This window comes from Coptis chinensis, chromosome 8 (assembly GCF_015680905.1).
Source record: "Coptis chinensis isolate HL-2020 chromosome 8, ASM1568090v1, whole genome shotgun sequence".
Lineage (NCBI taxonomy): Eukaryota > Viridiplantae > Streptophyta > Magnoliopsida > Ranunculales > Ranunculaceae > Coptis > Coptis chinensis.
The window spans coordinates 59,468,058-59,492,779 of NC_141463.1; the positions used below are offsets into that span (position 1 = coordinate 59,468,058).

The 24,722-nt window shown below is 38.6% G+C and overlaps 2 protein-coding genes and 1 long non-coding RNA gene across 3 annotated transcripts; all 3 read left to right on the forward strand.

Moving 5' to 3' along the window:
- Window positions 1–8,730: 8,730 nt before the first annotated feature.
- On the forward strand, window positions 8,731–9,744 carry LOC147482197 (uncharacterized). Its single transcript, XM_086579234.1, has one exon. It carries the CDS (start codon window positions 8,731–8,733, stop codon window positions 9,742–9,744), a length of 1,014 nt encoding a protein of 337 aa, XP_086435360.1.
- Window positions 9,745–12,458: 2,714 nt separating this feature from the next.
- Window positions 12,459–19,328, forward strand: LOC147482198 (cytochrome P450 CYP736A12-like). The gene is made up of 2 exons (XM_086575808.1): window positions 12,459–13,493; window positions 18,336–19,328. Exons 1-2 carry the CDS (start codon window positions 12,792–12,794, stop codon window positions 19,200–19,202), a joined length of 1,569 nt encoding a protein of 522 aa, XP_086431934.1. The 5' UTR covers window positions 12,459–12,791; the 3' UTR covers window positions 19,203–19,328.
- Window positions 19,329–20,169: 841 nt separating this feature from the next.
- LOC147482199 (uncharacterized) lies at window positions 20,170–24,153 on the forward strand. The gene is made up of 3 exons (XR_015203704.1): window positions 20,170–21,085; window positions 21,195–23,712; window positions 23,823–24,153. It is a non-coding gene; the product is annotated as an uncharacterized LOC147482199 (long non-coding RNA).
- The last annotated feature ends 569 nt before the right edge of the window (window positions 24,154–24,722 follow it).

Consider the following 24,722-nt stretch of genomic DNA (forward strand, 5'->3'; position numbering starts at 1 on the left):
GTTGATTGAAACTCAGACTGACAGAAAGATCAAAAGACTCCATGCTGATAATGGTGGTGAATACACGAGTGATCTGTTCTTGCAAGTATGTCAAGATAAGGGAATAGAGAGACACTTCACAGTGAAAGGTATGCCGCAACAGAATGTGGTAGCTGAGCGCATGAACCATACTCTAATGGAGAAGGTGCAATGTATGTTGTACAATGCTAGATTGGGCAAAGCGTTTTGGGCTGAGGCTTTGACTTATGCATGCTACCTTGTTAACAAGTTGCCTTCATCTACAATTGGGGGTAAAACTCCTATGGAGGTTTGGTCTGGTAAACCTGCTCAAGATTATGATTCCCTTCGAGTGTTTGGGTCTCCTACTTACTTTCATGTCAAAGAGAGCAAGTTGGATCCTAGAGCAAAGAAAGCTATCTTTGTGGGTCTGAAAGGTGGAGTTAAAGGCTACAAGTTATGGGATCCGCAAGATAAGAAGTTTGTATTGAGCAAAGATATGACATTTGATGAGGCTTCTATGTTGAAGTCTGCTGGCTCTCAGTAGGTGGAGATTGATGCGACTTCACCTAGTCTAGATGGTTCTGTATCTAGTAGATTGGCAACCATGGGTAGTCAGTCAGTTGATGTTCCAGTTGAAGACACAGAAGTAGTGAATACAGGTGATGGAACATATGATGATGCAGAGAATGTGGCTCCATTAGAGGAGCAAATTAATGTTGGTCCTTTGGCTCCGGTTCATGAGCCTATTGTAACTGGTAAATCTAAGAGGAATGTTCCCCTATTATATTGGCTAAATAATTATGTTACCTATACACTTTCCATTATTGAAAGCCTTGATGAAGATGCTCCTTCCTCATATTATAGAGCAATCTAGTGCTCGCAATCAGAAAGGTGGAAGACATCTATGGATGAGGAGAAGAATGATACTTGGGTGCTTGTAAAGTTACCTAATGGTAAGAAGGCGATTGGCGGGAAATGGGTGTTTGCATTAAAAGAAGGATCTCTAAGTGATGAGTTACGTTACAAGGCAAGATGGGTAACTAAAGGCTATGCTTAAAAGGAGGGGATTGAATATAATGAGGTGTTTTCTCCAGTTGTGAAGCACTCCTCCATACGCATTTTTTTGGCCTCGGCAGCTTAGTATGATTTGGAGCTAGCCTAGCTCGATATAAAAACTACTTTTTTACATGGTGATTTAGAAGAAGAGATCTATATGACTTAGCCGAGTGGATTTAAAGTTGCATGAAATGAGGATTTGGTATGTAAACTGAAAAAATTGTTATATATATATGGTTTGAAACAGTTTCCCAGGAAGTGGTACAAACGGTTTGATCGGTTTATGCTAGGGCTTAAGTACACAAGAAGTCATTATGATCATTGTGTCTACTTTCGCAAACTACATGATGGTTCTTTCATCTACTTGCTCTTGTATGTTGATGATATGCTTATAGCCTCAAGAAGCAAGACTGAGATTGATGAGTTGAAACAGCTTTTGTCCTCAGAGTTTGAGATGAAGGACTTGGATGAAGCTAAGAAGATTCTTGAGATGGAGATTCAGAGAGAGAGAGAGCAAATGGCAGAGTTTGGTTGTCTGAAAAGACATATTTGTAGAAGGTACTACAGAAGTTTGGTATTGATAGGAATACTAAGTTTGTGAGTACTCCTCTTGCCCCTCATTTTAAACTTAGTGCTACTATGTCTCCGAGTTTCGATGAGGAACGTGAGTACATGACTCATGTTCCATATGCTAGTGTTATTGGTAGTTTGATGTATGCGATGGTATGTACTAGGCCGGACATTTCACAAGTTGTTAGTGTTGTTAGTAGGTATATACATAATCCTGGGAAGAAACATTGGCAAGCTATGAAATGGATTCTATGGTACATTCTTGGTACTGTAGATGTTGGTTTGAAGTTTGAGAGGGATACTAGTCAGCTCTGTGTGGGCTATGTAGACTCTGACTATGCAGGTGATTTGGATAAGCGTCGGTCCACTACTAGGTATGTATTTACTTTAGCTGGTGCTCCGGTAGGTTGGAGGTCTACTTTACAGTCTACGGTTGCATTGTCTACGACAGAGGCAGAATATATGGCAGTGACTGAGGCTATGAAATAGGCTATTTGGTTGCAGGGTTTGTTGGATGATTTGGGAATTGTGCAAGATCAGCTTAAGATTCATTGTGATAGCATAAATGCTATATATTTGGCCAAGAACCAAGTTCATCATGCCCGATCGAAGCACATTGATGTGCGGTTTCACTTTGTCAGAGAGATTTTGGAAGAGGGTGATATCTTCTTACTTACTAAGATAGACACCAAGGAGAACCCCGCTGATATGTTAACCAAAGTGATTTCTGGAGTCAAGTTCCACTATTGCTTGGACTTGATTCGTATCCTTCATTTGAAATGATTTGGCTCTTATGAGCAATTGTGAACTACGATTGGCTTGATCCCATTTAGAAGGTACATAGGCAACCATTATGTGGTGCAGTCATTGTTGGTCCTTCGGGACATTTGCTTGGTTCTTGGAGATATTTTTTGTTTTAGTTTGGTGTAGCGGATTGGTCAGCTCAAATTTGAGAAATTCTCGCTGAGGTGGAGAATTGTTGGGATGATGGGCCTAATGGGCCTTTGGTAGCCATATGCCGAAATGAGCCAAAATTTTGTATTCTTCCGAAATTTCAGCTACACTATAAAAACAAAGTTAAGGTTTAACCAAAGGGTGATGAGAGATTTGTGAGTTATTATAAAAGGGGGCTTTGGGTGTTCTATTGAACAAGGTGAGTGTGTAACACTATTTGATTCTCTCAATTTAAAACTTCTCATTTGGTTATGAATTAGGCGTAAGCCAAACCACTCAAATCTTTGTGTCTCTACTACTTGGTTGGTTATTTTTTGCATTTTTTTTTTTTTTTTTGAAATAACTAAGGGTTCAGCCCCCAAACTTTATTAATTCAGGTTCTCAAGTACAATATTCCTTCCTTATCCCTCATGATCAATACATGCATTTTTTTATCCATAGGGGGGAATAAATAGCAAAAAACTATTACACTCTTCTCTATTCAAATTTCGATAGGTAATCAGCTACTTGGTTACCCTCCCGGAAGACATGGACAAAGGATAATTGATCAAACTTCAAACTCACAGCTTGAATTTGTGCTACCAGGTTCCTACAGTACCACGGTGGCTTTCCCTTTTTAGTTAAGATCTGGACCCCCTGCATAGAGTCTGATTGCACTTGAAGTCGTTTAATGTTCAGCTGTACCGCACCTTCCAGCCCTTTTAGAACCGCGAGAAGCTCCTGATAGATCACCGATAACCTCTTAGAACTACCACTGTACGCCATTATCACTTCCCCATAGCTATCCCTCAAGACTCCTCCATAGCTTGCCACCCCCTCTTGCACCGACCCATCAGTGTTAAGGACCACTGTACCCACCTTTGGCTTTTCCCATTTAACCCATCTTTCCTCTTTGTGTATGACTCTTACCCCGATTCCCAGCTTTTCCAACAACAATTTGGTTCCCACATCTTCCTGGACTGATTCCAGTGTTTTCCCCATGTAAATATTCATACTATTTAGGTCCTTTTGACTTACCTCATCAGCTGCTCTAAATCGGTTTTTCTTCAACCACCAATTTTGCTCAGTCCAAATGGCTTGAACTGCTGTGCAAATAAAAGCTCTAATCACTTCCGACACCATGGTATTCGTTCTACTTAATCGCGTTAAGTAGTACCATTCATCATGGGATGCATAGTTGATACTTTGTTTGCTTTGGTTGGTTGCGATTCACCACTCTTCTCAAGTTGTTGTTGTTGTTGTTGTTATCGCCATTTGTAGTTGTTATCGCTTCCATTGCACAACAAATATGACATGGGCTAAAAGATAATAGAGGAGGAATTCTGGAATCCCCGACCATAACCATGTTCGCGGATTTGAGAGGGGGCATTTGTAGTGGCTTAATCCATGATATAAAGAATTAGTGGTAGATGGACCCTGAAGCAATGCAAGACAACAAAGAGAATCGAGATGAGATAGTCAAGACCGTGGATCCCTAAGTTACTTGGCGGAGAAAGTCACACGTAGAGAAGAGGGGACTGTGAGATGAAGGGACAGGTGGACAACTAAGAAGATGGGATATGAAGGTATAAAGAGAAAGAGAGAAAAGAAGAAAAAGTGCCGAAAAACAGATTAGAGGGAGGACATAGAAAAAGAGAGAGAAGAGAGGAGAGAAGAGAAAGAGTGATACTACAACAGTCTATAGGCTCGCTATCTGTAGCCACTTCACAGTGGATTCCTTAGCGTTAATAAGGAACTCAGTTGCACCATTTGAAAAATATTTAGTCAAGTCCGTAAAGACTATATCTGAGTGACGATCTTTGGTTGGCCGGTATTAGTGCTAAGGTTGATCGAATTTTGCTCATACGTACATAGTAAAAATATATCAACTGATATTCATACTCAAGAATGATAGTTTCAACGTTTAAGTTTAAACCATGCATTCTAGAAGGCCTGAGGTTGAGGCTCTTTCAGTTTGGCTGATTATATACCTTAAGTTGTTGGCTTGGTGCCCTTGATCTTGGAGTAAGAAAACGTTATCTAAGGTTATTTCTTTGAAACAAACGCACTCCCAAGTTCCTTGGGTACAATGTATTAGTAAAATGCTATAAGGATGTCTCTCTAAACAACGACTGGAACTTTAGAGAGCTATACTACGGCTGAAAGCAGCTTCCCTCTATCTTTTCTGAACTTCAAAATTCAAATTCAAATTTCAACTGCTGTCTATAGGCTCTCTTCCTTTACTGAATAACATCTCTCTCGATCTTTCCCTTTATAGTTTTGGCTTTCTTTTCTCCTTTTCTTTTCTCCTTTTATTTTAGTTTCTTTTTGGGTTCTTTTTCCTTGTTTGTGGGTACTGTTATATCATCTTTGGCTAGATCAGCATCTGCCATGGACTCCCCTACAGGGGAGCCACCAACAAGGATGGAGTCAGGTGAATCATCCAAATCTAAAGTTAAAATACTACAAGCTGAGATGCAAAATCTTTTCTACAACAAGGAAAAACGAATTATTGATATTGGTTACAAGAATGTGGAGACCAGTGAAGGGGGACAGTACACCCTGTTGGGAAAGTTGTTTGGAGGTAAAAATATACCCCTCCAAGATCTTGCGGAGGAACTCCATAGATGTTGGCAAACGAGGGGTAACACTAAGATACAATCTGTAGCGAAAGGCTTGTTTAAACTGGAGTTCGAGAACCCTGGGGAATATGAACATGTAAGAAAAAATGGGCCTTAGATCGTTCAAGGGTTCGTCCTCTCGTTTTAAAAATTGAAGGCATCTGAACTAGTAGATGAGAACTGGAAGTTTGATATGGTGGATTTCTGGGTTCAGATATATGGGCTACCAAATAATCAGATCAATGAGGAAAATGTAAACAAGGTGGGGCAAAGCTTGGGCAAAGTCAAGGCGGTGGACCTACTGTGCTCACTGAAGTTCAACAACCCGGTAGCTAGGGTTAGAGTGAGGATGGATATCAAGAAAACGCTATTAAAAGGCATAGATCTCCGAACAGAATTGGGAGAAACCTTCCCAGTCACTTTCAAGTATGAAAAATTGGATATTTTCTGTTACTTTTGTGGATGCATCGGGTATGATCTACATTATTGTTACCAGCGTGGAAAGTACAGTATGGATAGGAGGAAATATGGGGGATCCCCTAGGGATGTAAAATTAATTTCTCATTCATGCTGCGAGCAAATGTGTTCTACAATGGGGCAGCAAGCTCAAGCCCTGTGTCAATTACGATCTCTGGAACACCACAAAAACTGAGGTATGACCAGATTCCAGCAAGGAACAGAGGCTCACCAGTGAAACAGAACTGGAATGGGACTGGGATTCTGGCAACACCACCAAGAAGACGAACGCACGTGGAATAGCCCACTGATAAGAGACATGTGGCAGCTGATGAGAAAGTACCAGGTTTGGCAGATAGCAGAATGGCACTATATGAAAGGGCCTTGTCAGTGGTCATTGCTGGGTCTGGGCTAGGGGGCCCAAATCTCGATATACCTGATCATGGGTCAGGTACACAAGTCCTAGCCCAAGAGGTACGGGATGGACACATGGGCCTTACAAATTTGTCAGGAACCAATTATGGGGCTTTGGTGATATGGAGCCCAGTCAGTAATGGATCGAATATGGACCTGGATCATAGCTAGTAAATTCGTGGACGGCAAAAGTTCGATACGTCAATTATTCGCCTAAGATTCGAAATTTTCAACAATAATACTTTTAAATATTCGGTCCAATAAAACGCTAACGGTAAAAAAATACGATATCGTGTTTTAAACGGGTATATCTGAATATATTTCTTTAAAATTCGGCTATATATTTTACATTTAAAATTTTGATATATAAGTATATAACGTTTTTATTTTTATTTTTACAATTTTATTCATGAAAAAATAATACAAATGTCATTTTATTCGCCAAACCTTATAATTCGTGAATGATTTGCGAATAATTCGGCAATTATAAGCCCGACCCAACCAATTCGCGAATTAAACCGTATCATTCAAAAATTCGCCGAATTATTCGTTTTATTCGCCAAACCTTGTAATTCGCGAATAATTCGTGAATAATTCGGCAAATTACTAGTTATGACCTGGATGAAGACATGGGTAAGGAAAATGGACCGATGGGCTTGAAGAAGACTCCAGGGTATGATCCAACTTCTGGAAGAATTGCACCTAACCCAGGTTCGGAGTGTGTCACGGTAGAAACAGGATACCTAGGCTTGGAGGGTGCTAGCTTGGGAACTGGAAAAGTAATAGGGAGTGATTATACCTCGCAGAAAAATAGCAACACGAGGCAAAGTGGGGAAAGCTGGGGTGGCTCGAGGAGGAAAACATAAAAGAGGTTTTTTCAGATGTGTTAGAAAGGAATCAACAGAGTCTTGTGTGGGAAAAAAAAGGAAAGTGTTTAACCTCTCAGATAACGGTTTAGAAACAGAAAGGATGGGTGATAATGGGTGGCGTAGGATCAGTTGGAGGTTGGCAGCATAGCTAGTAAATTCGTGGACGGCAAAAGTTCGGTACGTCAATTATTCGCCTAAGATTCGAAATTTTCAACAATAATACTTTTAAATATTCGGTCCAATAAAACGCTAACGGTAAAAATACGATATACGTGTTTTAAACGGGTATAATACGAATATATTTCTTTAAAATTCGGCTATATATTTTACATTTAAAATTTTGATATATAAGTATATAACGTTTTTATTTTTATTTTTACAATTTTATTCATGAAAAAATAATACAAATGTCATTTTATTAAGCCAAACCTTATAATTAAGTGAATGATTAAACAATTATAAGCCCGACCCAACCAATTCGCGAATTAAACCGTATCATTCAAAAATTCGCCGAATTATTCGTTTTATTCGCCAAACCTTATAATTCGCGAATAATTCGTGAATAATTCGGCGAATTACTAGTTATGGTTGGCAGTACAGAAGTCAAAGAGAGCAAAACTTGAAGATGATTATCTAAGGTCTAGGGGAATGGGGAACTTGCTGATACCAGAGAATGCCCCAGTCATCCCAGTATCGAGTGGGTCGATGGAGTCCAGTGTGCCATCTGAAGGGTTGCTGGATTCTAGTGAGCCCTCTGTGGATGAAGGAGGGGATATCTCTAAAGAAGATATTCCTTCAGATGCTTTTATAGAGGAAGAAGAAGGTTACTCAACAAGTGACGAAGAAGAGGATCCAACTGATGAAGAGGAGTAAGGTATGGTGGTGTACAATGAGAATTATCAAGAGGAGGTATCAACTGGAAATGCCCCTCGTGATTTGGCTTATGAGTCTGAGGATAGTATCACACAACCTCAGCCGCTTGCTTTTGATGACTCAACGGTGGGGAAACGTCTCAATTCCAAGTTCAGAGAGAGGTGGAAGAGCAAGACAGCCAAGAAATCAAGGGGTGAGTGTAGTGGCAATGGTGGGGGTGCAAGAGTAAGAGGCAACAGTAGTGAGTCAAGCGGCAGTGGGGGTTTATGTGGTCCTCCCCCAGGGTTCGCGGCGGTTGTCCCCAAACAGCTGCCTAGTCAAAAATGATACAAGCCTGGAATTGTCGGGGAATAGGTTCCTCCATGGCAATTCAAAATCTAAAGGATCTAGTGAGGCAACATCAACCAAAGATTATTTGCTTATCTGAAACAAAAGTAGGAGAAAATAGGATAAGACAATTAAGTAGGGAGATAAAGTATGATAATTCCTTTTGTGTTCAGGCTAGTAGGATGAGAGGTGGTCTGGCTATGTTTTGGAAAGAGGGAGTGAATCTGGAGGTCCTTGGAGCTATGGCATATCAGATAATAGGTAAACTTTCAGATTACCACAGTTCTACTTCTTGGTTCTTTAGTTTTGTCTATGGGGAACCTAATGGACATCTTAGACATAGATTCTGGGCTGAGCTTAGAGATACTGCCCCTGCTATACCTGGTCCTTGGATCATCTTTGGAGATTTTAATGCCATAAAATCTTTGGATGAGAAAGTAGGGGGCAGAGCTATTTTTACCAATTGCATGCTTGAGTTCAATTATCTTATTAATGATTTGAGTTTGATTGACCTAGGATATAAAGGCCCCAAGTTTACCTAAAATAACAATAGAAAGGTGAAAGATAACATCCTGGAAAGGCTAGATCGTGCTTTTGCCACTGCTGACTAGATGGATCTGTTCCCCAATATGGTGGTCAGGAATATGGCTAATGCTACATCAGATCACCTTGCTCTTATGATCCATCTCAAGCCAACTGTAGAGAATGTAGAGAGGCCTTTCAGGTTCTTTGATATGTGGCTAAAGGATGCCACTTGTAAACCTGTTATTGATAAGGCATGGAATGAGGTAATTCATGATATGCCAGACTGGAGGGTTATAAACAGGCTAAAAAATACTGAAAAAAGGCTTTCCACTTGGAATAAAAAAGTCTTTGGTAATATCTTTCATAATATTAAGATAATCCAAAAGGATCTGGATAGAGTTCTTCAAATAGCCTTTAATCCTACCAACCATGAGAAAGCAAAACAGCTGAAAGCTAGTTTGTTCGAGTGGTATGAAAAGGAGGAAGACTTCTGGAAACATAAGTCTAGCCAGTACTGGATCAAAGAAGGTGGCAGGAACACCAAGTTCTTCCACCTATCCACTGTTTATAGAATGAGGAAAAACCACATTGATAAGATTAAAGACAATGAGGGCAGGTGGAGGGAAGGAAGGCAGGAAGTGGGACAGGCAGTGAAAGAATACTTTGATGGTGTATATACCTTTGATAAACCAGATACCAATGAAGATATTCTAACTCTGTTCTCCCAATGCATAACGGATAGAGAGAATGAGATTCTCACTACCTGTCCTACTGGGGATGATATTTTGAATGTGGTAAAGAATATGGGGGCTCTAAAAGCACCTGGACCTGATGGGTTCCAGGGGTGCTTCTACCAACAGTGTTGGGATGTTATTAGTCCCTGCTCTATTATTGATTGTGTAAAGAATATTTTTATTCAAGGGAGCATGAACCCTAGCTTCAATGAGACTTTTATTGCTCTTATTCCAAAAATCTCTAATCCGGATCATATGGCTAAATTCAGACATATTAGCCTCTGTAACTTCTGCAACAAGATTATAGCAAAGATTCTAGTTAATAGGCTCAAAGCACATATTAATAAGATTGTCTCCCCTTTTTAAGGTGCCTTCATTAAAGGAAGAAGTATTGGAGGCAATATTAGCTTAGCCAGTGAGATCTTTCATAATATGAATCATATGAAAACCAAAAAAGGGTTTTTGGCCCTTAAGATAGATATGGCTAAAGCATATGACAGAGTAGAATTGTCCTTCATTGACAGTATATTTCAAAAGTTGGGGTTCAGTGATAAGTGGGGACTCCTCATCTCCTAATGCATCACAATTATTTCTTATAGGGTACTGCTGAATGGGTCTCCCCTTAAGCAATTTAATCCGGATAGAGGCCTGAGATAGGGAGATCCGCCTCTCTCCCCATACCTTTTTATTCTGGTGTCAGAAGCTCTCTCAAGGATCATAGCAAAGGCAGAGAGTAATGGAGATATACATGGCATTAAAATCAGAAAAAATGCTCCTCCTATTACTCATCTGTTTTATGCTGATGATCTTATCCTTTTCACTAAAGCTAATCTAGCTGAGAGTGGAAAGCTTAAGAACTTCCTTGAGGACTACTGCAAAGCTTCTGGACAGAAAATAAACTTTGGCAAGTCAAGTATCTTCTGTAGTAAAAATGTGCACAAGATGCATAGTAAGATGTTAAAAAGATTTTGAAAGATGAGATTCTTTGATAGAAAAGACAAATATTTGGGGGTTCCTATAGTCCTCTCCCAAAAGAAAAAAGATGACTTTGACTTCCTGGTGGACAAAGTGCACAATAAGATTAAAGGTTGGAGAGAAAAAGTCCTCTCTCAAGCTGGAAGGACAACCCTCATACAAGTTGTAGCACAGGCTACACCTCTTTTTGCTATGGCCACTTACAAACTACCTCGATCTACTTGTCAAAAGATTGATAAAGTTTGTAGGAATTTCTGGTGGCATGGGCAGGAAGAAAGCAAAAGTATCCACAGCATAGGGTGGGATAGTATATGCAAACCTAAGGCCTTGGGAGGCTTTGGGCTGAGAAAAGCTAGGGACATGAATAGGGCTATGCTTGCAAAGCTGGCCTGGAAAGCTGTTATAAATAACACCTCTCTATGGGAAAAAACCTTCCTAGCTGCCTATGGGAAGTCTTGGTTTGATGTTAAAGCTGAACCCCCATCGTGGGCCTCTTGGTTCTGGAAGGGAGTCCATAGGACTGCTAGGGATATCCTACTAGGGGTTGTTTGGAGCATTGGCAAAGGGGACAAGGTCAATGTCATGAGGCAACCTTGGATCCTGTTCAATGAGGCCCCTATCAAACTGGTAGAGATGTTACCTGATAGACCAGACCTTGAGTGCTTAAAGGTGAGGGACTTGATGCTTAGGGATGATTCTGGATAGGACAACCATAAGATTGCCAGCTTTTTCCCATCTGAGATAGCCACTCTCATCAAACAAGTGGTGATAAGACCTTCTACTTTGGTAAGTGACTCAGCCAAATGGGGGGGAACTAGGAATGGTAGACTCTCTGTGAAGTCTGCATATTTTTTCATGAATAACTCTGGATGGCAAGGAGGTACATCCTCCTTTAACACCAATAGCATCAAGACTCTTTGGAAAACTAAAGTGCCAGCTAGTACTCAGTTGTTCTTATGGAAGCTGTATATGGACATACTCCCCAGAGGGGATGTACTGGCCAGGCACAACCTCAAGGGAGACTATGTTTGTCCTCTCTGCTGGACTGCTCAAGAGGACCTAAACCATTTGTTTTTCCAATGTGAATGGATAAAGGTGGTTTGGTTTACCTCTGATTTGGGAGCAAGAGTGGATGAGAGGGCAGCTCTGACCACCAGAGATTGGCTGGAAGAATTTCTAGAGTGGACAAAGGATAAGGACCCTGGTATGGCTGAAAAGGGTCTTCTTGCATGTATTCTCCTACAAGAAATATAGGAGATGAGGAATAAAGCAAAGCTTGAGAGTAAAACACCGAATAGAGATGGTCTGTTGCGAAGAGCCTACACTAAGAGGAGTCGATACAGCCAAGCATTTACTGATGCTCAGGGAGTGAACACACATCCTTTTAACTCACCTGAATTATGTCATAATGTGGATTACAATTCTATTTTCCTTACAATAGAAGAAAACACTTTGGTAATCAGATTTGATGCTGCCTACTACAGGTATACGAGAACTGCTGCTGCTGGGGCTTTGGCTTGGGATGGGGAAGGCAAGCTGGTGGATGCAACTACTCGTAGATTTGATGCTAGTAGTGCTGAGGAGGTTGAGATGGTGGCAATGGAAGTGGCAGCCAAGCTAGCTAGGACCACAGGCAGAACTTCATTCCTTTTTGAAGGAGACTGTAGGCAGGTTGTACAGAGTCTACAGAACTCCTGTAACTTAGATTCTCTCAACTGGAAATTAGACTCTATCCGGTGTATGATTATGGGCTTATGTCAGCCTTTCACCTTTTGTAAGTTTAATTGGATTAGCAGAAGCTCAAATGTTGAAGTTCATGACCTAGCTAAGTGGGCATCAAAAAACCTAGATGAGAGCCTACTGCCTGAACATATGTTGAACTGTAGCACTATATCTTAGATGCTATAAGATATGACATGTTTCTACCGGAGAAAAAAAAAAAAAAAATGTTATTTCTTTGGAGTAATTAGTTTTAGTTTTGTACCTTACCGAAAAGAAAAACTTTTGGCATTACTGATTAACTGATGTCAGTGAATTTTACTGTAGCGTGTATTTCTTTTTTCCTTATGGCTTCTTGTATTTTTTATCTTCTAATTTTTCGTTGCTTTGTGCCTTTGTGGTACGGTTGTTGTCTTGTATTCAACGGTGGTCGTTGTCTTATCGCAAAATCCTGAAATTAATTGAAAATTGGATCTCCAGAAAGAACAGCCGATCATTCGATCAAAGAGATTATGTAAGAGAGTTTGACTTGTACCCCCATCATGACTTATCAACTTGGTACGTTTTTAAGTTATTGTTACTGCATTATTGGATGTGCAGAAAATGCTCAAGTCTATATAAAATCCTTCTATATAGTTTCCGATCCTTCTTTATGTCTCTTTTCAACCTATCGACATATAGCTCTTGAATAAAGTCTCCTCTCTTCCCTCTAGCTTCGGATGTATCAAATAATGGGCTCTGAGATTGCTGCCCTCTTATTTGCTTTCCTTGCTGGCTTATGGTCTCTATCATATATTTTTAGCTCATTAAGAGCAAAGAAAAATGGTTCATTAGGCCTTCCTCCTGGTCCATTGGGACTTCCTCTACTTGGCCACCTTCATATGTTGGGTGATCTCCCTCACCATAGCCTACATAAGCTGGCTAAGAAATATGGTCCAATAGTGTCCATACGCCTTGGTCTTGTCCCAGCAATCGTCGTCTCATCACCTGAATGGGCCGAGTTAATCCTTAAGATTCACGATTCAGTTTTTGCTAGTCGTCCTAAAATACAAGCAGCTGAGTGCATGTCATATGGACAGAAAAATCTGGCGTTTGCGGAATATGGTCCATATTGGCGAAATATTCGCAAATTATGCACCTTAGAGCTGCTTAGCAATTCAAAGGTTGAGCTGTTTAGGCCCATGAGGAGTGAAGAGTTGGTTAATTTTGTTGAAAAAATAAAGGTTGCAGCTAAATCACGCTCTGTTATTGATGTTAGTTCCAAGGTTGAATCACTCATCGAAGACATGACATACCGAATGATTTTTGGATTTAAGGATGATAAGTTTAACCTCAAGTCAAGCCTCCAAGAAGGTATGAGTATCGCTGGAGCTTTCAATCTGGCTGACTTTTTCCCTTACCTTAGAGCATTTGATCTTCAAGTAAGTAATCGAATTAGAACAATACGCGAGATTCATTATTTTGGTAATGTTTGGTAATGGTAGCAGTCAATTTCTCCGTATGTTTGAAGTATGACTTTGATTGTGTTTTATGCTTTGTTAGAGCAAGTCCAATCTGGACTTGCTAAATTGGGCTACTAAAATGTGCCACACACGACTTTTAGCTTGCCAAGCCAAATTTAGCTGCCCAAAAAAAATCATTCCTATAATGTATTTTAGCAGATATTAAGTCGGGGAGACGGACGACATAAACTATGTCGTTTGTTTGTTAAGTTGTAAACAGATGTTGTCTGTATAGTCTAGACCATTCCAACGGCTAATTTTTATGAAATTGCATATTTATACATAACTACTTCACACAACTCTTTCACCATTTGCTCACAATTCTTACAAAATTTCTATCTACTCAAACTACAACAATTACTACTCTAACTATAGCAATGGATCCAAATGAACAAATAATCATATCAAAAGGAAAGAAATCTACTACAAGGTCTGCAAATTTCTCAATTAAAGAAGACAATGCTCTTTGCAAGGCATGAATATATGTTGATGAAGATCCAATTGTTGGTACGGGGCAACAGATCATACACTATTGAGAGAGAATATATTAGAATTTTCAAGAGAGAGAGTTGACGAAAACAACAAGAGAACCAAGAATTTGGTGTCCACTCGATTTGGACACATCCAACGAGCTTTCAACCAGTGGGCGGGAATTATCTCCATTTCGGAGAGGACCACAAGAATTGGCACAATGATCCAAGATTAGTTGGCCTATGCAAAATCAATATATTCGTTGGCTCATAACTCATACTTTCAATTTGAGCATTGTTGGGTCCTCCTCAAGGAAAGTCCAAAATTGAATGAAGAATTGGAGAGTCGGTCCACTACTACGAGGAGACAAGCAAACACCATTCTCAATGTAGATGACAAAGTCATGTCTTCTACACCCACAACGTCGTCGACAACTCTTGGTGGCGTTCCAATTGATCTATTTTCTACACAAGTTGGGGATGGAAGTGGTGGTGGAGGTGGAAGTGCAACCAAGAAAAAACGAGCACCGGGAACAAGGGGTGAGAAAGAAATGTTGAAGAAAGGAGGAGAGAATTACAAGGTGATGGAAAAGTATTTGGCACAAATGATTAATGTCGTCACCGATAGGGTGAAGTTGATGAGCTCAAGAAATGGAAAGATGACAACAAAATATTAGCACAAGACACTTCGACTCTTGAGTCGGAAGCTACCGAATACTTCAAGATGATGAAATTAATTGGAGATAATTCTCCAAAAGAGAGAGAGTAGAACGTTTGGAACTCCAAATGGTGCTTCTAGTGGTATAGGTGTTTCTAGTGAGGGTGCGTGGTGTTTTTACTAATTAGATTAATTTCAACAATGTTGTTAACTTTTTCATTTCCATTGTTGTTGTTAGTTCATTTCCAATATTATAATTTCAATTTTAAGTTTTAATATAATTTTAATTTAAATTGTCTTGAAACAACGTGAAGTCAAACATAAATAATACTCAAACAATAGAACAAACATAGATAATACTCATACTACATTCTTTGATTTGCACTATATTGCCAAATGTGATTGATGAGGTCAACTCTTAGTTGAACATTAGTTTCTCTGTTATGAATATGGCGAAGTGTATTGAGTCTTCTTGCAATGTCCTCATGTTGATTTTCTACAACATGCAATGCGACTGGGGGCTCCCAAGAAACATCAATTTGCCAATCTTCGATATTAATCTCTCATTCATCCTTGACAATCATATTATGTAAAATGATATACGTCTTCATTATCCGATTAATGTCATCATATCCCTATTTCACATTCGTGTCGGCCTCTTGATTATCCCTCATCTAGCTTGTAAGACACTAAATGCACGTTTGACATATTTTCGACACGCTTCTTGCATCTTAGCAAAGAATCCCTCCCTTTGAGTTATTGGGTGAGGAATTGTTTGCACAAATGTAGTCCATTTAGGATAAATCTCATCAGCTAGATAGTAACCCATTTTGTATTGGCGACTATTCATAGTGTAATTGCAACGAGAAACATCACCACGCATAAGATTGTCAAAGAGATGAGAACGTTGAATGAAGTACGTTGACGTCATTGTTTGAACCCGCCATACCAAAAAATGCGTGCTAAATCCACAAGTCTCTATCGGCAACGACTTTCAAAATTATCGTAAGTTTCTTCTTATGTCCTACATGTGTACCTTGTCATGCCGTAGGACATATTTCTCATTGCCAATATATACAATCCAAGTTTCCAAGCATACCCGAAAAGCCACGATTTTTACCTTGTTGAATTAGACGTTGAATGTCTTCTTCATTTGGAGCCCTCAAATATTCTTCTTCGAAGACCGCTATCACAACATCACAAAAATGCCTTAAGCTTTTGAAAAGAGTGCTCTTTGCTATTTGAACGTATTCATCCCATGCATCCACACCACAACCATATGCAAGCAAATGAATACAAGCAACCACCTTTTGCATACCCGTCAAATATGGCTTTCCATTGCCATCAACCTTGTATATGAAGTACTTGTCATGGTCAGAGACGACTTTCAAGATTCGGAGGAAGAGATGGTGTTGCATCCTAAACCTCCTACGGAAGACATCAAAGGGATACTTCAAGTTTTGCACGAAGTAATCCCTCATAACCCTATTGTGAGCCTCGATTCGATCATAATAAATGTATTTTCTACCGGTGACCGAGACTCGATGACCACGACTAGTTTCGTGCATGTCTTGTAACAACGAGAAGATAGGTAAGAACATGTTCTTATCGTCATTCACCATGTTATCTTTTTCGGATGAGGAGCTTGATTCAACATAGCGAGAAGAATACGTCATTTTGAATGTGAGAAGAAATGTTTGCAAAGTTGAGAATGGTGAGGTTTTTATGGTATAATGAAAAAAAAAATGTGAGTGAAGGAGAATATTAGAAATTTGTGGTCTATAAAATTGACACAAGAAATAAAGTTGGTGGAATGGATGAATGTGATTGAAACAAGAAATTATGCATGTCTTGCAACAACGAAAACATAGGTAATAACATGTTCTCATTGTCATTCACTATGTTCTCTTCTTCGGATGAGGAGCTTGATTCAACATGGCGAGAAGAAAACGCCATTTTGAATGTGAGAAAAAAGGTTGCAAAGTCGAGAATGGTGAGGCTTTGATGGTACAATGAAAGAAAAAAAAGGTGCGAGTGAAGGAGAATATTAGAAATTTTTAGTCTATAAAGTTGACACAAGAAATGAAGTTGGTGGAATGGATGAATGTGATTGAAATGGTATAAATGAAGTTAGTTGAAACTGTAAGGGTTGAGGATTTTAGAGTTGAGGCTTTGATAACAAGTAAATGTATATGAGTGAAGAATTTGTTAAATTTGGCTAAGTAAAAATCGTGTTGAATGCCTGGAAGGTACGGACAACAGTCTGCCGTCTATCCATTTAATTAAAATGGGAGACAGACGACATATACAGTTTCTGCCATCTGTACACAAGTTACCAACGGACGGTAGAAATTGTGTCGCCCGTCTCCCGAAACTTAACGATGGTGGCTGCTAGACAAGGCCACAAATTTGGCATACTAGCCAAATTTATGACCTTTCTAGCAGCCCCATTGGAATGACATTTTGGTGTTTTGAGTGCTAAATGGCTCTTTAACAGCCCATATAACACCTCATTGGACTTGCTCTTAATGTAACTAAGGCCCAAATTAAGTATCTATGTCTACATAAAGTAAGACCACCGCGTCAAGGCGAAAATGAAAAGGAGAAAAAAAACGCAAAATTTTGTGGACATCTAAAAAATAATTAGTTGTTGTTTCTAAGGGCATCTCCAATTGAGGGTGTAAACCGTATAGAGTGTAAAGTTTACACTCCAAATATCAAAAAACTATTTCCAATGGGGATGGTATACCGTAGATAATAGAGTATTAGTTGATAGAGGAGGTGGGGAATTCCCTATCTCGCTATCAGTTGATAAATAGCTCGGGCGACATTTTAACCAACATCCGAACAAAAAAAAATTCATATGTCACTTTAAGTAACATCCCTTTCTAATTCTAAAGTAATTTTTTAACTAAGACATCACTTTAAGTAACGTCCCAATTTAAATTAAAGAAGGACGTCATTTAAGTGACGTCCGAGTTTAAAATCTATTTTTTTTTACACGTCTCCATTGGAGAGTATAGAATGTGGATATTCATAGGCTATATAATATTATACAATTAGAGGTGTAAAATCCTAATGGCACCTACGTGGAGCCTAGGTAGAGGTGTAATTTTACACTCCCCATTGGAGATGCCCTAAGCAGGTCATGAATTTTATTTATAACTACTAATCTCAGTTAATGTGACGTGTGATTGGCAATTCAAAATTCAAATACATTTGTGTTTATTAAGATCCTAGCCATAAAAGATAAAGGATATACTTGTGCATCAATATATCTAAACTACTCTAAAATCCGCGACCCTCATCTACAGTCCTGCAATTTACTCCTGTATTTTTAGTAGATTAACAATATTACCCTTCTATGATTTAAGCAAAATGCACAACGTGGGTGCATCAATCTAATATATATAAAAATCTATAAACTATTGTTATCTCTTTTGATATTCCTAACCCCCCTCCCCTCTGGAGGTTTTTCTTTAGTTAAAAAAAATGCCTCGAGGAACAAAACGTATCATGAAAGTTATGTTAGTGTAGGTAAATTTATGGTTCAAGGAACAATCCATTTGTTAAGAATAGTTTTTTCTTCTAATCCATGCTCTTATTAGAACATAAGAAAATTCCTTTTTCCAGGGTTTTGGTCGCCGTATGAAGGCTATTAATATGGTGCTGGATGGATTTTTGGAGAAGATCATTGATGAACATGTACAAGATGCAAAAAAACTACATGGAACACATAGGGACTTCATCGACGTGATGCTATCCTTGATGGAATCTAATAATGCACGGGAGTTGCACCTAGGGCGTGACCATATCAAAGCAATCATGTTGGACATGCTTGCCGCAACAATGGATACTTCAAGTACCGCAATTGAATGGGTCATTGCCGAACTTCTGAAGAACCCGCGTGTTATGAAACTAGTTCAAGAAGAATTACAAATTGTCGTTAGCTTGGATAGAATAGTTGAGGAAGCAGATTTGATTAAATTGGACTATCTGAAAATGGTGATCAAGGAAAGCATGAGGCTTCATCCAGTAGCCCCATTGCTTATTCCTCATGAGTCCATTGAAGACATAACAATCAAAGGATACTTTATACCAAAGAAGTCTAGAGTCCTTGTAAACACTTGGGCAATAGGAAGGGACCCCAATGTTTGGTCTAGCAATGCTGAAGAGTTCTGTCCTGAGAGGTTCATTGGTACCAACATTGATTTTCAAGGACAAGATTTTTGTTTTCTACCGTTTGGATCTGGTCGTAGGAAATGCCCAGGGATGCAATTAGGTTCAACGGTGGTTGAATTAGTACTTGCTCAATTGGTTCACTGTTTTAATTTAGAGCTTCCGGATGGTATGTCACCTGATGATCTAGACATGACCGAAAAATTTGGCCTGACATTGCCAAGAGCTAATCATCTGATGGCAGTCCCAACTTATCGCCTGATCGATGATCAACGTATGAGCGTAGGCCGGTCCACTATGCAGTCTCTATGTTTTGGCTAGCTATTGTATAGCAATTTGGTTACTTATTTTCCAGCTTCTATTTTAGCATGTAAAGTTACGTAGAGTACTGGTCGGAAGCCAGAATCATGTTGCTTTGGAATTTTATTAAATGTTTTTGTGCTTTTATTGGTATCTGTTTCAAAATGACTAAGAAAATGATGCAATACTTGATGGGCGTCTATGATTTGCTTTCACTCTATGGTTCCTTTGCAAGTTATAGCGTGCGCCTATAGGTTGTTTTTTACACAAGGTTATTTTTGTCTTTATTTTGAACGTGTTTAAAATGCCTTTATAAGGCTGAGTTGGGGTTTTGAGAAGGCAATACTACACTTAAGCCTAATGAACTTGCTAAAATATTCTACTTTACCTCATATACTTTTTTAGAACGCATATGCCGCAAACCATCTTAAACTTGTAATGAAATTCAATTTTACCTATCCGGCTCATTTCATTTATCCGACACAATGATGTGGTAGATGATACATGTCTTGTATTATCGTGCTACACGTCATGTATCATTGTGTAAAAGGGTGATACATGTCATATATCATGATCATGATATATGACATATATCATCCGCCACGTCACTGTGTCGGATGAAGACAAAAAACACGTAGCGTAAAATAAGACGCATCAGCAATCCGGTGCCTAAAATGGAATTCATTACAAGTTTCAAGTAGTTTGGCGCTCTGAAAAAAATAGGTTTGCGCTCTAAAAAAATATATATATGGGGTAAAATGGAATATTTTAGCAAATTCACAGTGTTAAAAGCGGTAGTACTGCCTTTTGAGAACACACTACTTCGTTATTATTATTATTATTCTCGATCAACTCTTGGTTAAAGATTGATTATTTATCATCGTTTTTCTTGGTTAAATAACCATATTTAGATTGTGTGAGAGCTAACATCGCGCTTTTGATACATTAGAAAAGCAAGGCACTGGAGTAGCAACCAACTTGACAGGAAGGCTTATATCGAGATATTGAGTCCTTAAGACAACAATTTGCTTCTTAGCAACTAATGATTTGGTGGACAACAATATCGACGAATAAGAAGAATTTAAACCAGCAACTAATGAACTATTTGTGGACAACGGTATTATCACTGGCCAACAAGCAAAAGATTAATATTTTAGGAACTGGTTGTGTCGTGCATTTAGTGTTTTAGAAATCCATTTTCTGTGATTACGGCATTGACACCCCAACTCTGGTAGGAAAATTTTACAGCACTCTAGTCTCCTGAATGTGGCAAGTATTTTATGCTGCTAGGCGTGAGGTTGAAACTTCTTGTATATGTATAGTTTCCACTCTTCACTCTCTGGTTAGTAAATGATGGGAACTTGGATTGCAACACTTTTTATTGCATTCCTTGCTGGACTATGCTTTGTTTTATATTACGTTTTAGCTCATTGAAAGCCAAAAAACGCAAAAATTGTTCATCGAGTCTACCCCCTGGTCAGTTGGGACTCCCTCTAATTGGCCACCTTCACATGTTGAGTGTTCTCCCTCACCATAATTTGCGAAAAATGGCTAAGAAATATGGTCCAATTATGTCCATTCGACTTGGTCTTATTCCAACCATCGTAGTCTCATCCCCTGAATTTGCCGAGTTGTTCCTAAAGACTCATGATTTGGTGTTTGCTTGAAGTCTATGAGGAGAGAGGATCTAGGTGGAGTCACTAAGGACCACAGATCAGCATGGATCTTTGATTGATATCAGTGCTAAGGCTGAATCGCTCATCGATGATGTAATGTATCGAATGGTAGTTGGACTCAAGGATGACAGATTCAAGTTCAAACCATCCATTCAAGAAGGGGTGAGGTTGGCAGGTCTTTTTAATTTTCCTGATTATATACCTTACGTTGGAGCGCTTGATCTTCGGGTAAGTTTTCCAACTTTTATAATCATTTTAACTGATTCTGTATTCTGTACTGGTAACTTGACTCAACTCACGTTCATGGCTTCTCTAATCTGGGTTGTTGTTGAATCAGGTCAAAATGGTTCATGTTCTCGGCACGGTTTCTTGTTGATGATAGTAAAGCTATTTTTCGGGTTTTTTTTTTAATATTATTTAAGCATTTGTTTATTTTGAGTAATTAATTGTTGAATTGGTGTATTTGGGGATTTTAGAGTTATTGGAAATTTGAATGTGTTAATGTTAGATGGATTTATGGTTTTAAGTAGAAAAAATGAATCATGTACTCACGTTTGCTAAAATAAGAAATAGGAATTGTCTGTAAATGAACTAGGTTAGGTCATACTGGAGAAATGCAGTGGAAACTACTACTGGAGTGATATGTAGCAGGTGATATAGCACTACACAACACAACAGTTGTTTGGAATTTGGTGTGGAAAAGTATAAGATTATGACCAAGTTATATTGTTACATTTTCCTTTGTATTGTTAATTTTTTCTGGTGATTGTGAGGTGTTTCAAGTGATTGAGAAGTGTTGATTCTATTGATTGATTTTCAAGCAGAAGAAATTATTATATTATTATTGTGGTTATCGAATTCCGTTTTTAGTTAGATTTCTGCGGTAATGAAAAGCATGAGAAGTGTTTTCGTTGTTTGCTTGCATTCTATTATTGTTTGGTTCATCTCTTTCCAACAATTTGGGGATTATGTAGAATGTGTTAATAATTGCATAATAAACTTATATCTAGGTTGTTCAGAACTTGTATTCTATTTACTACAATTATATATATATTCGATAAATCACCTTTGTATTCATAAAGTGTTCTGAAGATTACAACTGCAATTCAACCAAGAGAAAATGCATGAGTTAAAGCAAATAAATAACAATACACTCATCTGAACAAACCCCAACAGCTTCTCCTCCTGTCGACCACCCGCAACCATGGAGTCATCAATGTGCATCCACCAATCTACTACTACTTCAAAACCGTCAGAAGACATATCTTTGTTCCGCAACCTCCCAAAAGACCCAAAGTCCAGTAACCAAGACCCGAAGGTCAGAACTTGAGACCCGAAAGTCTCAATCGTCAGATTGACGTTTCCTAAAGAAAACACCCCACCAAATACCCTGTAGAGGTGCGGCAGTGGCTTGACTATCCATGCCAAGGTATCGATACACCATGGATGATAGAAAGGAGGAAATGGAGCATGAAACCTACAAATGAAAGGATGAAACGAATAGTTCAAGAAGCACAAACAACACACACCATGTGTCTGTGATAAAATCAGAGGACTCAAACTTGATGGTTTGGAACTACTACTACTACAACCAAAGAGAGCAGAAAATGAACACCAAACAACACAACAAACTATATACATACCAGACTTATTATAGGTCATATAAGGCGCTGCAGGCCCCAAACTGGTGAAGAAAAAGACGATCATATTGATGGACTCCTTCAAACAATCCTGCATGGATATACATTTGAGCACTTGACTCTTGCCAATCGAAAAGTGATGTACCAAGCCCGAGTTCAAAAACAGAACAACCATTTCTTCTTCTTCTTCTTCTTCTTCTTCTTCTTCTTCATCTGCTTGGAAGTGATTCTAAATAGAGAAAATCAAACTGAAAATTTATAAAAAAGGCTGGGGGTGAAAGAAATTTGATAGGATTTGATTGAATTAGGTTGTCTGTGGTGGATTTGGGGTAGGGAGTGGACTAATTTGTGATTGAAATGAGAGAATTTGGCTTATAATTGATTGATTTGGGATAATTTGGGGAAAATTAGGGTACTGTTTTAGATCCCTAAAAATTCGTCTTTTACTGTTCACGTGAGTGGGTTTGTTTTTCCAAGTGAAACATATTATTTACTACAATTATATTGTTTGTCACTTTGATGTTCTATTTATAAACTGCATGTTCTAGGTTTATGTTAATTGTTTAGTTGACAGTGGCATATTGCTTTCTAAGGAATTGGTTCTTGGAGTGTGTTCAGGGGCTGCTCCTGTTAAGGATCAACCTTAAAGCTTGACTCTTTTTTGCAATATTAATAGCCAAATTTTTTAGTACAACTTGAATTAAGAAAACAATTATGAGAGGTATAAGATCGAATAACCATGGTGTAGCAGTTTACTTTGATTCTTGATAAATCAGTGTGTTATAGTTATTTGTCAGTTAATTGACTACACCTTTTATCTTTGTTTTTGGTATGCAACTTGTCGAATTGAACGTTTAAACAAATCGATGAACTAGATTGGAATTGATGGGTAGGTAATAGAGCTATTGCTTTTGGATATTGAGGGGAGTTTGTCATAGCATCCAATTCAATGGTTGAACCATTGTTCAAAGATTTGGTGTTTGCTTGAAGTCTATGAGGAGAGAAGATCTAGTTAACTTCGTGGAGTCACTAAGGACCACAGCTCAGCATGGATCTTTGATTGATATCAGTGCTAAGGCTGAATCGCTCATCGATGATGTAATGTATCGAATGGTAGTCGGACTCAAGGATGACATATTCAAAGAAGGGGTGAGATTGGCAGGTCTTTTTAATTTTGCTGATTATATACCTTATGTTGGAACGCTTGATCTTCAGGTAAGTTTTCCAACTTTTATAATCATTTTAATTGATTACAGATATTCTTGACCGTAACTTGACTCAACTCACGTTCATGGCTTCTCTAATCTGGGTTGTTGTTGAATCAGGTCAAAATGGTTCATGTTCTCGGCACGGTTTCTTGTTGATGATAGTAAAGCTACTTTTCGGGGTTTTTTTTTTAAATTATTATTTAAGTATTTGTTTATTTTGAGTAATTAATTGTTGAATTGGTGCATTTGGGGATTTTAGAGTTATTGAAAATTTGAATATGTTAATGTTAGATGGATTTATGGTTTGAAGTAGAAAAAATGAACCATGTACGTACGTTTGCTAAAATAAGAAATAGGAATTGTCTGTAAATGAACTAGGCTAGGTAATACTAGAGAAATGCAGTGAAAACTACTACTGGAGTGATATGTAGCAGGTGATATAGCACTGCACAACCTATGTTGCATGGATACGCCGAAATTCCCTGCGTGTCCCGTGTCGTGTCGTACCAACACCGACACCGACACAATACAGATTCGTGGTCGGAGTCGAAGGGGGAAAAAAAACTTATTCAAAGAGATAGAGAGGAGAGGTAGGAATATTGACCGGTGAGTCTCCCTTGCGCAAATTTTTTTCTTTTTCTTTCTTCTCTTTCTCTATCTTGCTTGGTCATGGCGGTTGTACAACCAGATCTAGGGTTTTGGAAAATAGAAGGAAGAAGATCTACTTAAGTTGCTTATGTCAGCAACTTAAAATGGGTGGAAATAACAAATGGGCCAGTCTTGAAACAAAAAATGCAGGCTGGGCTTTTCTAGAATGGGTGTTTAAACCTCTAACTAGTAATAATTGCTAATTGTTTCAAACTTTCAAAGCCCAATGAGCCTTGTCATGTGGATACAACTAAATTTCTAGGTACAATTTCAAACATCATCATTATAGAATCCAACTACCTTATGCCCTTAACAGTGTGCTTTTCAAGATTCAATATTTTAGATTTAAAATAATTTCTTTTTAGAAAA